This window comes from Delphinapterus leucas, chromosome 14, assembly GCF_059928025.1.
Source record: "Delphinapterus leucas isolate spDelLeu-1000000601 "Yukka" chromosome 14, BTC_Dleu_Yukka2, whole genome shotgun sequence".
Classification (NCBI taxonomy): Eukaryota; Metazoa; Chordata; class Mammalia; order Artiodactyla; family Monodontidae; genus Delphinapterus; species Delphinapterus leucas.
Window position 1 is genome coordinate 24,329,218 of NC_143142.1, and position 15,753 is coordinate 24,344,970.

General features: G+C 45.4%; 1 protein-coding gene across 1 annotated transcript in view; it reads left to right on the forward strand.

Annotated features, from left to right (window-relative positions):
- Positions 1 to 15,753, forward strand: part of SLC5A1 (solute carrier family 5 member 1) — a 59,553-nt gene that overhangs the window by 18,654 nt on the left and 25,146 nt on the right. The window contains exons 3-7 of the mRNA XM_022550772.2: positions 4,168 to 4,272; positions 4,874 to 4,933; positions 6,114 to 6,218; positions 13,975 to 14,080; positions 15,165 to 15,245. Coding sequence (XP_022406480.1) covers positions 4,168 to 4,272; positions 4,874 to 4,933; positions 6,114 to 6,218; positions 13,975 to 14,080; positions 15,165 to 15,245 — 457 coding nt within the window. The remainder of the gene's footprint in view (positions 1 to 4,167; positions 4,273 to 4,873; positions 4,934 to 6,113; positions 6,219 to 13,974; positions 14,081 to 15,164; positions 15,246 to 15,753) is intronic.

Genomic DNA, 15,753 nt, shown 5'->3' on the forward strand with positions numbered 1-15,753 from the left:
TAAATACTTGGAATGGCTTCTTAAGCCCCATCAGAGAATGAGGAAGTCCTGGAAAGAAGTTAGTCAGAAGCAAGGTCAAGCTGGGAACATTTCAGAGGAAGTCTGAAATCCTGAACTGAGAAGGAATGTGGGAGGAAATTACAGAGAAGGACAAGATGCTTCATAGGTCACTCCCTAGGTGGGGCATGATTCCCAAGTGGACATGAACATGGGTGAGGTGTGGACAGAGAGGGCTTTTGGGAAGTCAGAGTGATGAAAGCATTGTTAACAAGCTCCAGTGAGAGGAAGGGTGGTGTGAAAACCTGTCAGAGGAGTGTAGGTGATAAAGCAATGATGTATGTATTAGCCCGCTTGGGCTGCCATGGCAAAACACAACAGATTGAGTGGCTTGCACAACAGAAATTTATTTTATCACAGTTCCAGAGGTTAGAAATCCAAGATCAAGGTGCTGTCAGGGTTGATCCTGGTGAGACCTCTCTTCCTGGCTTGTGGACGGCTGCCTTCTCTCTGTGCACATTCAGTGAGAGAGAGAGAGACGGAGACATAGAGAGAACTGGTGTCTCTTCCTCTTCTTATAAGGACCAGTCGTATTAGATTAGGCCTTACCCTTATGACCTAATTTAATCTTAACTTCCTCCCTAAAGACCCAATCTCCAAATATAGTCACATTGAGGGTTAGGACTTCAACATATAAATTTTGGAGGAACACAGTTCAGTCCATAACAGTGTCCATTGTAGCTCTTGTGAACTGTCTTTGAGGGTGAAGTGACTGTCCTCTTGGAGGAAAGAAAGGACACTGATTGAGGGTCCGCTGAGTGTGTCATTACTGATTCATAATCTCCTTTGACTCCTGCACAACCCTGTCATGGGAGAAGATTGAGGCTTGCAGATGTTACGATCACCCAGATTGGAAGAGGGCAAGAGAGCATTCAAACTTTAATTTTTAAGCTCATGCTGCCTTCTCACTGGAGGGAACTTTAGTGTGAAATCTTGCTGAATTCCTGGGACTGCATCTTTAAACCCGGAACTGCCAGGAAAGACTGCTTGGCAGGCTCATTTGGGGGTCCGGAAGGGTCTCTGAATAGGGAAGTGACTTGATCAGAGTTGTGCTTTGGAGAGGTCATGTGGGTGGGGGGAGACTGGAGAGCACCTCGAAGCCTGTTAAGAAGCAATGACAGCCTGTACAAGGGCGATGTAAAAAGTGCTAGCTGCCTATGCCATTGTGAAGGCAGAGTCAGGGTTTTGTAAATGACTGAGTGCAGGTCACGGGGCAAAGCGGGGGAGGTCGGATGAGGCCAAGGTGAGCGACTGGAAAACAGTAGTGACCATGATAGAAATGAACTGAACCTGGACTAATACCCGCAAAGCTCCCGTGGCCCCCATTCCATCAGATGGTGAAGGGCTGCCTCAGGAAAGCCTACAACTGCTTAGAGCCCACTGTCCCCCTTTGGGGGGATCTTGGAGAGAAATTCTTGAACTTAAGGTTAATCTAATGCAGTTAATTATTACTGGTAATTATGCTCTTAATAGTATAACATTAGGCTTAATAATTTATCAAGTGAGAGATGATAAATGAAAAAAAAAAAGATGTGTAATGACAGGCAGGCTACATGCAGAAGGGAATCCTGATTAAAAGTGAACTCTTATCCCCACCAAGCTCTGAGGAGAGGAAGGAGGTGGATGTGTTTAAACAGCCTGCTTTCCTCTCAGTTTCTCCTTCTTCTCCTCCTCCTTCTTCTCTTTCTCCTCCTCCTCCCCCTCCTTCTTCTTCTTCTGCATCACAAAGCATTTTACTGTTTGTGCTATAATGAGGACGAAATGCAGTCTAGATCAATAGAATTTTTACACAATGAGAATTCCACTTATGGTCAGAGCCAATGGTTATTTACTTCTTTATGCAAAGCTTACTGGGTCCTATTCTTTTAACAAAGGCAAGCATGCATATGTTGTACAACACACTTTAAAGTACAGATAACAAAAGATTAAACTCTTAAGCAGCAATAATCAAAGTACACAGTTTCCCTTCTTAATGAATGACGTCCACCCAGTTACTAAAGTCCTGAATCTAGGGGTTACCGTTGATTACCCTTTCCCGCATTTCCCATGTCTGATACATCAACAGGGCTCATCAACTTTGTTTCTAAAATGTACCCCAATCTCTATGCTTGTCTTTGTCTCAACTGCCACCACCTGAGACCAAGCCGCTATCCCCTGTTACCTACAGGCAGCAACTGCCTCCCACGTGTTTTTTTGTTTTCTCTCTTGCCCCCAACAATACACTCTCCACATGCTTGAGAGCAATACTTAAAAACAAGTTAGATCCTTTTCCTCCCCTGCTTGAAACCCTCCAGTGGCTTCCCATCAGACAGAGTAAAATCCACTCTCCTATCCTGGCTTGCTAGGACCTACGTGATGTATCCCCTCCCAACTTTCCAGCCTCATCTCACACCACCCACCGCACTCCAGCCACTCTGGCCTTCTTTCTGCTTCCCAACCATGATGACCTTCTCACTTGGGAGGGCGGTGGGGGGGTGGTCTTTGCTTTGCTGGAAAGCTTTCCCTCTGATCTCAGCATGGTTGACTTCTTTTATCATCTTGATCTCAGCTTAGAGGTCACCCCACAGAGGGACCTTTCCCAGACTAAAGCAGTCACTCTATCTATCACACCTTCTCTATTCTCTTCACAGCACTTAACCACTCTCTGATCTTTTTTGTTGGTGGTGGTGGTACTTTTCATACAGGAATCCCCAGTGTCTAGATTGGCACTTAACACATTGAGTAGGTGCTAAGTTAATATTTGTTGAGTGAATGAATGAAGGCACTTACACCACTGTCTCCTTATCATTCTGGAGACCTCCTGGCCTGGCCTTCAGAGATCTCCCTCTCCTCTGACTTAGCATATGGCACTAAGCACCCACTGTTTTATATCGAGGAACGGTTAGGACAGTTTCTTGGAGTAATCTGCCTTTTGGGAAATATGTGTTTTGTTCCAAATTTGAACCATATTGGGGATATTAGACAAATAACTACCAGCCTCCCCCAATTGCTCAGCAAGACTGGGGGTAATTATACTAGTTTGGTGATCATCAAATGTTGCTATGCCTTCTCCTCCTGGGTACAGAAAAGCTCTAGAACTTTTTGGAGTTCTCTTGGACCTCAGACGCGGTTGAGTTGATGGTACAGTACCATGATTGGTCAGTTCAAAATCCCTCTCTTGTTTCACCTGATACTTTCTCCTTCATCTCCTATTCAAAAATCCCATTCTCCTTTCCTCTCCCAGGCGTCAACTCTTGGGTATTTAGTATATGTCCTTCCAATTTGTCTTCTAACCTATGTTTTTAGACATATGTATATCTTTGAAAAATGCAGTGTTTTGTGCATGTATCCATAGGACCTTTGTAAAAAAATAAAAATACTATATCGAGGGAATTCCATGGCGTTCCAGTGGTTAGGACTCCATGCTTCCACTGCCCGGGGCCTGCATTTGATCCCTGGTTGGGGAACTAAGATCCCACAAGCCACGTGGTGCGGCCAAAAAAACTACTATATTGACTTAGAGAGTTATTATTAGCATCTCTTGTTACTTGGGAGCTCATGGGATTACAGAATTTAACAGCTAAGAGTCACTTGGAAATTATTGGCTCTACCCCCTGTCTTCTTTGACAAGTGACAAGTAACTGACGTCCAGAAGCTTCCTTTTAAATGATTTCTTTCAAAAAAACTGTCCACATTTCCTGAGATCCTGTATTGGTCAAGGTCCCAAGTCAGGAGTGTTGGGGGACACAGAGATGAATGGCACAGGTCCTGCTCCTGAGCCCTCCGCTGCTGGGGAGACTTCCAGAGGAGGCCGGTCGGGCTGTGGAGCTTCCCATGCCTTCTTGACTGTTGTGCATTGGGCTCACAAAGGACTCACAGAGATCTGATTTGGGGATACATCCCACGACTCCTTCCGCAGTCCTCTCCTTTTTATCTTTGCTATTACCCAAGTCCTCACATCTGCCTTCTGAACCAGTGATCCCGGCAGACTCCAGCATAGTCAAGTTTCTGGCTGGCCTCTGCTCTTTCTTGTCCTTCTCTTGGATGACATGTCTCTTCTATCTTTGATCCACCCCTGAGAGTCCTGGTGAAGCATGGAGTCCTCACCCGACCTTCTCTTTGTGTTTCCAGATCGGAGCCTCTCTGTTCGCCAGTAACATCGGAAGTGGCCACTTTGTGGGACTGGCAGGAACGGGAGCAGCTGCAGGCATCGCCACTGGGGGCTTTGAGTGGAACGTGAGTAACATCAGAGACACTGTGTCCTGGAGCTGGAAGGATCTCTAGATGTCAGCCAGCTCAGTCTACACTCAGAGATGTTCTAGATGTTAGAGAACCTCCCAGGGCCACCTTGGAGTACAGATGGATGAGGGGCACAGCTTCAGGAACCCCAGGGTCCTGCTCCCCTTCCACCATGAGAAATCACTGATTTGATGGCGATAGTGTTTCTTTCTTCTTTTAAAAAGCTAACCCCTCCTGTACCCTTTCAGCCATATCAGAGGTTTGGAAATACCACCAGATTTCCACTATTATTATTTTTTTTATTTTTAAAAGCTCTCTAAATGGTATTTTACTCCTGTAAACCAGGGAAGAGGCAAAAGGAGCTGTGATGTCAGTGGGCAGCCCCCCGGGTTCCTCTCCACTGTTGCCCAACTGTTGTTCCTGTGGACCAATCAGGCATCAAAGGCCTTCTCCAAGCACTGATGGCCACTTAGGGAGTTGTGCCCAGAGCCCAAAGAGAAAATGCTGGGTGGATGGTCTGCAGCAGCTGCAAGCCCTGCAGGCAGCAGGATGGGCTAAGGTTCCTCCTGGTTTGACTCCACCTCTTTTTTGGTTTCAGGCCCTTTTTTTGGTGGTTCTGCTGGGCTGGGTGTTTGTCCCCATTTACATTAAGGCAGGGGTAAGTATTTGCTCTGTTATTGTGTAATATATATTTCCTGCTGGCAAATATCTGTGTGAACTTGGTCCTCCTGGAGGGCAGAGGAGACTTTCTGGGATAAGAGCCTATGACTTGTCTCTCTTTCCTGGGTTATAAAGTTCCTGACTGCTCTCAGGGGCATTCAACAGATCTACTTGGCCACGACTTGTCCCTCTAGGAAGCCCTCCTAAGCAGCCTCACTCTATTCAGCGTTGAAAGCATCACATCCCCTCAGTCTGGGTGAATACTTGCAAGGCACTGTCGTGCATTTGCACATGATACGTAACTGTCTGCCTCGGCCCCTGGAACAGAAGCAACATGAGAAAAAGAACCATATTTTCCCTTTATTTAAAAACATCAGCAGCCTTTGTTTGCTGAGCATGCATCTGGTACTCAACTACCAAATGCATGCTCGGTCTCTTGACTAAACCTCTGACATTTTACATAAGAGAGCTTTAGCAACATCTGTCCATTGAGATATAATGAGCATCTACCATGTGTACGTCTATACATTAGGAGCTGAAATCAATAAGAAAAAGACACTGGCAGACTCTGCATCTTCTGGAGGCTCATGTCTGCTGGTGATACATGTCTGATTCCAGGAGACAGCAGGCTCAGGGTTGAGAACATGAGACAGAGTGTGGTTGGAATTTGCAGAAAGGAACTGGGAGAGCAGTTGAGCTGGCCTGCAGCCACAGTCCTTGGCAAGGCTTATGTGCAGAGCAGGGTGAAGCACACACCCAGCCTGGACACCTTTTTTGGTGCACTGAAAAGGTACCACCGTGGTTATGATGTCTTGTTCACAGAAGGTGCTCTGTATAGGACTATCTATCTATTTATCTATCCCCTCCTCCTTCAGGGCAAGGATCTGCCTTCTTGGTTATGTGCAGGCATGTGTTCATTAAAAAAATTGTTTATTGGGCCCTTCTGGGGCCAATGTCCTGGGATGTGTCCCAGCTGCCTCTGCAGTGGTAGGGCATGTGGGATTGAGATGAGCAAATGGATGGAGGATGGGGACATCTGGCCACCTCGCAGACTTCTCTGACCAATGAAGGTTAACCCTTAATCATACCTCTGACACCGGGGTGGATGCCTCTGCTCTGCTTGCTCTGGGCCTTCTGATCACTCAGACTGGCAGTGACCACCCTTCCATCCCATACAGGTGGTGACGATGCCAGAGTACCTGCGGAAGCGATTTGGAGGCAAGCGGATCCAGGTCTACCTCTCTGTTCTGTCCCTGTTGCTGTACGTTTTCACCAAGATCTCGGTGAGTCCTCCGCCCTAGGGGCTGAGCACTGGCTGTCTCAGAACCTGCCTACCCTCGCTCCTCACCACATGCTGGCCCACCAAAGGGCAGTGCTATATGTTTCCATTAACTCGGTCCCTTAGGCCTTTTTGCTTCTGAGGGTAAAGTCCTATTTCACACATCAAGGAGTGAACACATGGAACTCCTTATCCTCTACTGTGGGGAAGGTTGAAGACATAAACGGTTCAAGAAGGTTCAGTGAAAACTGTTCTTCTGTTCTAACAGAAGATTAAAAGGGAGTTAGGGATGCCTGAGGGCTGGCCCCGACCTTAGAGATAGCTGTAAGCCTTTATGCCCTGTCAGGGTCAGAATCTGGCTCCAAGTGACATTTCTGATGCGCTTAAACATGGGCAGTCAGTGGCAACTCTGGAAGGGAACTCAGAGATTCCCCCTCTTCCTTCGTGAACAGGGAAACAGAAACTCTGGGGATGGAGATTCTTGCTCAGGAGTAGAACCCAGACTGCTGGCTCCAGCTCACTGTCCTTTTCACTGCACAAGCCTTCTTATATTCATTCAGAATCAGTTCCCTGGGCCTTTAGTTGCTAACCCTCCAGGGGATTTTTGCTCTCTCTGAACCCAGCCACTGGGGTGGACCCCCTTCCATTTAGCCTGCCTCCCTGCCAACCTGGAGCTGCAGGCCCCAATATGCAGAGCTGAGATTTCTCAGGGATTGGCTGGCCATTGCAGTGTGTTTGAAAGCTGTGCAGAGCTCTTGGCTGACCCACTGGAGCAAGGCTTGAATTCCTTCTTTACTTCTCTTTTCCTTTCTTGAAAATGTTCAAGTCAACTCCTTTTGATGGTAAAACAAAACAAAGCGAAAGACCCAGGAAATCATCGAAGTTCTGAGATACATTCCCCCTGACAGTCCAAAAGATGGCAGGAAGAAAAAAGTCCGCTTATAGGTCTTGCCTGGAATTTTTTTTTAACCCCTAAGGAGATTGTCAGTCTGATAAAGGTTAAAGCAACAGTGGGAAAAAAAATTTTTAAAGAAGGAAAATGTGAATAAAGAATAACAGAAAGAAAATAGGACCTTGGTAAGAAAACTATCTAGGAGAATAATTGGAGGAAGCATGGGGTTGTGGAGGAGCTGGGCTTCTGCTCTACTGCTCGCCAGCAGTGACCTGGGGCCAGTAGCATATTGCTTTACTTCTCTGGAGCTTAGCTTCTTTGTGAGTAGGATGGGGATAAAAATTCTGCCTTGCTTACCTCCCTGGGTGGTATTGAGGATCAAATGGATTTTCTTGAAAACATGAAGCGTTTTGGGGATGTAGGTTATGATGATGATGAACATGAGAACCATCGACGCTCCCCGTAAGAAGCTCCCTGGATTGCTTCAGCACCCTAACCTAGCTAGAGAAGAAGGCTATATATTCTGGATACTAGGCCCTTATCAGATATATGATTTGCAAATATTTTCTCCATTCTTTAGGTTGTCTTTTCACTTTCTTGGTAGTGCCCTTTGATGAATAAAAGTTTTAAATCTTGATAGAGTCTAGTTTATCTGTTTTTTCCTTTTGTTGTTCATGCTTTTGGTGTCATTTCTAAGAATCCATTGCCAAATCCAAGGGCAGAGAGAGAAATGGCATTTTCTGTGCTCACATAGGAAGTGGTTCCAGCTTTCCCCCTTAGCCAGCAGTTACAAAGTACTCACTGCTCTATCAGAGGGGTTATCTCATTGACTATCATCAATTTTCCTCTTTTTTCTTGTTCTTCCTCATCTAGCACTAAAGGTGAGATTGGACCAATCTCAGCACTTGTAAAATATCTGCCCTGGCTGAAATCTGAGTCAGTTGGATCTGAACTGAGCCTTCTCTTCTAGTTAGGTAGGGTAATGAAAAAATAGCAGCTCGTGCTTTTATTGCCCTGATTATTTAAAAGTGAGAAAACAACAATATTAGATAACATTTTCAATTTTTTTAATTTTGGAAAATTTCAAACGTACACAAGCAGAGATAGAATAGTATAATGAGTACTAATGGACCAAATTCTCATCACTTGGCTTTCACAATGAACAATATTTTGCCATTCTTGGTTCATCTCTCCCCTTCCACCTTTTTTCTCCAACAGTATTTTAAGTCAAATCCCAGACATCATGTCATTTCACTGTAAATTCTTCTGAATGCACCTTTAACTTTTAAAGAACTTAACCATTGTGCTATTATCATGCTTAACAAAATTTATAGTAATTTCTTAATTTAAGTAGTTTAATACCTGGTCCATATCCAGATTTTCCTGATTATCTGAAAAATGTCTTCTTACAGTTGATTTGTTTGAATCAGGATTCAAATGAAATCTACACATTGCATTTGACTATTGCTTCTTTAGAGGAAATGTATATATATATCTTCAGCCTACCACAATAATTTTTCACTTTTATGTTATTAATTTCTACATGCATACACTTTTTTTTTTGACTGGGTTGTCTTTTTTGATGTTGAGTTGAAAGTGTTCTTTATATATTCTGAATACTAGACCCTTATCTGATACATGATTTGCAAATATTCTCCCATTCTGTAGGTTGTCTTTTCGCTTTCTTTTGTGTCCTTTGATGCACAAAAGTTTTAAATCTTGATGAAGTCTGATTTATCTGTTTTTTCTTTTGTTGCTCATGCTTTTGGTGTCATTCCTAAGAATCCATTGCCAAATCCAAGATCATGAAGATTGAATGCTAGGTTTGTTCCTAAGAGTTTTATAGTCTTAGCTCTTACATTCAGATATTTGATCCATTTTGAGTGATTTTTGTATATGATGTGAAGTAAAGTCCAGTTCTCCCAGAACCATTTGTTGAAGAGACTTTCATGTCCCCACTGAATGGTCTCAGTGGGAACATGTGCTCCGGGATTGGGCTTTGTCTTGGAGTTGGGACTGACACCCAGCCTTACTGCTCCCTCCCTGCCCAGCTTCCTGACATAAGGTGCTACTGCCCTTGACTGGTGCCTGTGCGCTTTCCCTGCCTATTTGGTGATTCCACCTCCTTCACTTTCTCCTCCTTTCCTTCAGGGTAGTTTTTAATTACAAGATGAAAACCCTGGGCATTTCAGTCTTATTTCCTTGGAGACTGGTGTGCATAGCCTGGACTGGGAGTTGCTGGGAGGGGTAGAGAAATTGGGCTTCCTGAGGGAGGGAAGGTCAGGTGCAAGAGGAGAAAAGGAATGTAAGTGGGAGGGTGGGGAGGTGACCCTGGCACTAGTGGAGGTTGGTGAGGAAACTGCTCCTTGCTCCTTGGTTCAGCTTGTGAGATAGCACCTGTCTACTAAGCATGTAGAGGAGGGCACTGGGATTCCCTTTCTTGGAAGCACGCCTTCTCCAAGTCCACAGTTCAGGTCAGTGAAAGTCTGTTGGCTGAGCTTTGCCCTTGGAGCTGATGTAGCAGTAGTCATAAAAATAATCTTACTGCTCAATGTCTTTGCCTGCCTTCCCAATTACCTCACCTATTGTTCAGGTTACTGATTAAACCTCCCTGGACTTGGGAACCCCCAGGTACCTGAGGGGCAGCCTCCCTCAGCTCAGACCCTGATGGAGTCCATCCCCCAGCAGATGGCTTTTTCTGAATTTTACTTTTGAACAGTACTTAGTATGGTCTGCCCCCTTTCTGTGTGATTTCTGCGGTTCCTTACTGGAGGCCTTGCCCAATGTCCTACCAGCTCCACCTGCTGCCCAGAGCCAGCAATCCCTTGAATAATGCACACGAAGGATGATAGCTGCCTTTTATTTGGTGCCAATAGCTTTACTTAGTCTCCAGTAGGGGCTTAACTTATTCCATCTCCAGTCCTCATAAGAGTTCTGTGCAGGTGGGGATTTTTATTTAATTTTCCACTTGATGGAGGAGAAAACTGAGTCTCAGAGAAGTTAAGTAATTTGTCCCAAATCACATAGCTAGTGTATTGCAAAGCCAGGACTGGAGTCTGGGTCTCTCTAGTCCCAGTGTCTGTGTTCTCACAATTCTGCTCTGTGCTTGGATGGGATGAAGGCATAGGATAACAGGATAGATCATCTAGTTCTATGATCTATGCTCTCATTTTACAGAGAAGAGAAGGGGCTTTGTGGGGTCAAACAGTAGCAGAACTAGATTGAGAAGCAGAGTCCCTGATACTGAATCGAAAGCTTTTGACATTATGTCCCCCGGCCTTCTAAGTCCAGTACAAACAAGTCAAAATTCAAGACCTTGGGGAAAATTTAAATAGCCAGTTAAGTGACCTTCCAATTTAAATGAGTTTCTGAGAGTAGGATTTGAGAGGACTGTAAAGGGAGAACATCAGCTGCACACCGGGTGTATAAGGGATCTGCAGGTGGGGCATCTAGGCAGTGGGGAAGGACAGGGAAGGGTCAGACAGGCAAGACTTTGTAAATTTGGCTGACTTCAGGTTCACCATGGGTCACAGAGCATGAAATCTTTAAAAGGATTACACTGATATTGACTGTACTTGCTAGGAGCTCACATTAAGATACACGAGTTCAGGGCTTATGAACAAAGGGAAAGAATTGTTAGTTAACAAAGTAAGGTAATCAAGTATTTACATTGCACACAAATAGAGATTAATCACTATTGTTGTGTGTGTGTGTAGGCATGGGTAAGAAGAGAGGAGTGGCCTTGTGATATCCATGTCCAGACAGGGAACAATCAGGGACCTACCAGGAAGGCTTTGGGAGGATGCAGGGATCCAGTGGGCATGTAATTGATAGGAGAGAAAAAGTGAAATGCATTTCAGGTGGAGAGTCCCAGATGTGGCCCAGGCCATTGAACAGGGGTGGTGTGGAGTCTTGACTATGGTTGCCATCTTGTGGCTATGTCCTTTTGGTTTCTGAGACCCAGACTTGATTATTCCACCCAGACTTGATTATTCCTCCATGTAATCCTGAATTTTATAGGCTCCTTCCCGCCCACCCACTCCACCCCAGCACCCTGCCTTACCAAGTTCAGAGAAGCATTCTGTTCTGTAAAATTTCCTGGCATTATCTGTCTTATTCAAATGTGCACAATCACTTGAGGTAAAGCCTCAGATTTTATGAATTACATGTGATGACCAAAATGTCCCTATTTATATTTCCTGGGGCTATTATCACAGATCACAACTGTAATAAACTTTTATAGCAACTATGCTATCTGTTTTGGATCCTTGGGTGAAAATAAGAGCTTTGGAGCTTGCTTAAGTTTTGAATGCTTATCACCTGGTTCATTCACTCACAAATGGAAAGAGAAATTTGAGTAATGGGGCTCTCCATCTCAAACCTCGTTGCCAGGCAAGATCTACTGGGTGCTCAGATACAACTAGGACTAGAATGGGCAGCAAATGAACACGTGTAAAATCCTGGGATTTCAAACATCAGAGCTGAGACTAAACAAACTACCCAAGGCTTATGGTCAGAGACTGTTACTCTAAGAGGTTTTCCGACTGGAGCTGTATTTATTGTCCCCTGTGAGTTCCATGGAGCTTGTTCAGCCAGACTTTCAAAGTGGTGGGCTAAATCCAACTTCCTGTTTCTGTAAATAAAGTTTTATTGGAACACAGTCATGCCCATTAATTGATGTATCATCTACGGCTGCTTTCAAGCTTCAACGGCAGGCAGTCTTGAGCAGGTTGGAAAGAAACTGTATGGCCTGCAAAGCCTAAAGCATGTATGAAGTGAGCCTTTACAGAAAAAGTTTGCTGACCCCTGGTCTAGAGGACCATAATTGTTTAGTTCACTTCAAGTTAGTTTTGCTTAGCAGCACTGGGGAAATTTGTTTGTTCCCTTATTCCCTCCCTCCCTCCCTTCTTTCCTTCCTTCTTTCCTTTTTTTCTTCTTTATTAAGAGGTAAGAGTAGTTTAGAGAAGGAGCAATCTGAGATGAGCTGTGAAATAAATGATCTCATAGGATTAGAGGAGAGTTCTTTTATATCAAAGCTGGTGGTATATTCCCTATCCAGTCCCTGATTTTTATAAATAAAAAAGTAATGAAATGCTTCAAACATACAGTAAAGTACTATACTAATACCACCACCAGGATTCTGTAGATCTAAACAGCTTATCACTTTTTAAAAAAAGAAATAAAACATAACAGATAAGGCTTATCTATACCCTTTTGACCCTATTTCCTTCCTTCTTAAAAGGTAAACACTATCTTGAACCTGGTATGTATTCTTCTGGTCTATTTTTTAATATTTTTACTACATAATGTGTGTATAGCCATATATCCATCCAGCCAAGTAGAAGGTTCTTTATGGAGCTAAATGAGGCAGGGAGAAAAAGAACTGCATCAAGAACTGGTGAATTGGGGGGTGAAGAGGGAGCAATTCTCCCTAAATTTACATGAGATAATCTAGATAAAACCACCTATCAACAAGCCTGCCACACAAGAGGTTCGTGGTGATGCTGTGGTTGTGTCTGAGTCAAGATGGATCCCATCTGTGCAGAGGAGATAAAATTATGATGTTGCTAACATCTCTTTCCACTCCAGGGTGAGGCGGGGTTTCCCTCTCATGGACTCCAGCACTCAAACTTGCTTTTGGGAATAGATCAGATAAACCTTTTAAACTGAGGTGTAAATGAAGGATAATAGCTTAGAGCAGCAGTCTACAAAGTGGGTTGGGAGGAACCTCAAGGTGTTAATAGTTGTTCCTTGGCAAACAGAGTTCCATAGTTATATAAGTTTGTGAAGGGTCATTTACTATGTTTTCCTCCTGGGGATTCACAGTATATTAGAGGCTCAGAGAAGTTGTGTGGTAAAGAAACTGCTTTAACTTTATTTAATCCAGTATTTCACAGACCTCTTTGACTATGGAATTCTTTTTTTTTTATCATGTAATATCTATTATCATCTTGAATAAATCTTGTTGGGAAATTTAGGAATAGAGCATGACTCTTAGGTGTTCATATCATTTTTTTAAAAATTAATTAATTAATTTATTCTTGGCTGTGTTGGGTCTTTGTTGCTGCGCACGGGCTTTCTCTAGTTGCGGTTTGAGGGGGCCACTCTTCGTTGTGGTGCGCAGGCTTCTCATAGCAGTGGCTTCTCTTGTTGCGGAGCGCGGGCTCTAGGTGCGCGGGCTTCAGTATTTGTGGCACATGGGCTCTAGAGCGCAGGCTCAGTAGTTGTAGTGCACGGGCTTAGTTGCTCTGCAGCATGTGGGATCTTCCTGGACCAGGGCTCGAACTTGTGTCCCATGCATTGGCAGGCAGATTCTTAACCACTGTGCCACCAGGAAAGTCCTCCTTTTGTTTTTATTTTTATTTTATTGAGGTAAGAACACTTAGCTTGCCCTCTAGCCACTTGACAGGTTTTGAGTGTATAATACATATTGTTGACTAGGTACGATGTTGTATGGCAGATCTTTAGAGCTTATTCATCTTACTTAACTGAAGCATTATACCTGTTGATTAATAACTCCCCCTTCCTCCAGCCCCTGGTAACAGCCATTCCAGTCTCAGATTTTATGAGTTTGACTATTTTAGAAACCTTGTATACATGGAACTGTACACTACTTGTCTTTCATATTCTCAACTGGGGATAAAAATATGAACCTCTAATTGTGGGAGTTCAGCCAAAGGGCAAAGGGGTGTGGGCCAACGTGGGGCCTCGGAAATCACAGGCATCGGCACTACTTGGGAGTCGGCTTCTGCTAACCCCTCCAAGTTCTCCTCCCTTGTCCCTGCCGCTGACGTGCCTCAGCCAGGCCCTGTGCACCCTGCAGCCAGTGGCCCCTCTCTCCCCAACCCCACCTCTTCTCTCCTTCCAGGCAGACATCTTCTCTGGGGCCATATTCATCAACCTGGCCTTGGGCCTGAATCTGTACCTGGCCATCTTTATCTTACTGGTAATCACTGCCCTTTACACAATCACAGGTAAGTCCCCTCGAATGACTCAGCCCAAGCCCAGCTTGGGGTTAGGCACTTGTGAAGACGTGGCTTCTCCTCTCAAGGAAGAGATCCACCCAGGAAACAGTTCAAGGAAACAGTTGTAGGTGGCCCCAGAAAAATCCAGTGCTGGTGGGAACAGTCAGGACAGCTTCTTACAGGAGGTGGGACAGGGTTTGGCTTTGCAGGTTGTGGAGAGAACTTGGCTGAGTCGGGAGAAGCAGGGAGGGAGTGCCAGGCTCGGGGAGAGGTGGGAGCAAGGGAATGGAGTCAGGAATGGGAGTGGCAGTGCCGGGGCAGGGTGAGCAAGCAGATGAGTTCAGCTGGAGGAGGGGCATCAATGGGAGGTAGCTGAGCGTGGGGGGTGTAGAGGATGCTAAGACCTGATAGTTCAAGTGGGGTCATAGTGCGGGGGCCTTGGAAGCCAGACAGAGGCCTTGGATTTGATGTGACAGGGACTGGGAGGCACTGTAGGGAGGAAGGGAGGGAGTGACACACAGAGACCTTAGAGGAAGGCTCCAGAGGTGACTGGAGAAGCCGGCGGCACTAGTCACCATGGGGCACCTTTGCAGAGGTTGCTCTGCCCAGTTAGGGGAGCCAGGGCCAGCGATGGAGCTTGCTGCCCAGCTGGAGCCCCATGGCGCTGGGGATAAGAAGTTACTCAGATGGCCTGAGAGAAGAGAGAGTGGACTGATTTGGTTATGTCCCCAGACATCTTGTCGAGATGTCAGCTCTTTGCTCTTCCCTGCCTTTGTTTGCGCAGATGCTTCTCACCATAGCCATTTCCTGGCTTAAAGTGGTCACATCAAGCTCTCCGTCCTCAAATAGGGAGAAACATCCTCTCTCCAAGGCCTTTCCAGCATTTCTGTGAAAAGTGGAGATACTGGAACATGCTGGGTGGCAGACCTCTGTAACAGGAAAAGGGAGGGAAGGAAAGGAAGGCAGACTGAGGGGTGCAGAAGGTGTGCAGAGGGAGAGGAGTGCAGGTGGGGGTGAGGGTGGGGAAAAGAGGTGGGCTGACAGGTTGCCCTCCTACCTGAGGTTAGATGCCTTGTCTCCTTTGCTTGCTCAGGGGGCCTGGCGGCTGTGATTTACACGGACACCTTGCAGACGGTGATCATGCTGGTGGGGTCTTTTATCCTGACTGGGTTTGGTAAGTGGGGCTGGGGCAGGCTGAGGAGGTGGGGGGGCAGAGTTAGAGGCCCAGGGAGAAAAAACGAGTCCAGCCTCCCTGTCTGCTGCTGTCCTAGACAGTGAGCTTGGTATGCTCTGCTCTCCCCAGGGGAGTAGACTGGCCTAGATTGGCAGTCACTGTGGGTGTGCAAGGGACACCTTCCCTAGCCCTGGAGGTTTCAGGCTGGGCCCGGCCCAGACAATACCTGGATTCCTTGCTGCCCTCTCTAGACAGTCTGGGCCAGTGGGCCCCAGTGTGGGCCGCTGGTGTCACGAGAGGTCTTCTCTCCACAGAGAAACTGGACTAAAAAAGGATAAGGCTAAATATCTATTAGGCTAAATATATTTAAATGTTGCATCTTAAATCTCAGATTATGTCATCTACATTTTGATGTTAAATGTCTTTTATGAATTGACCATTTTCTTATTTATTTCCTGATTTGGTAAAATTTAAAAGATCAGCCACAAAGTAAGTCAGAAAGAGAAAA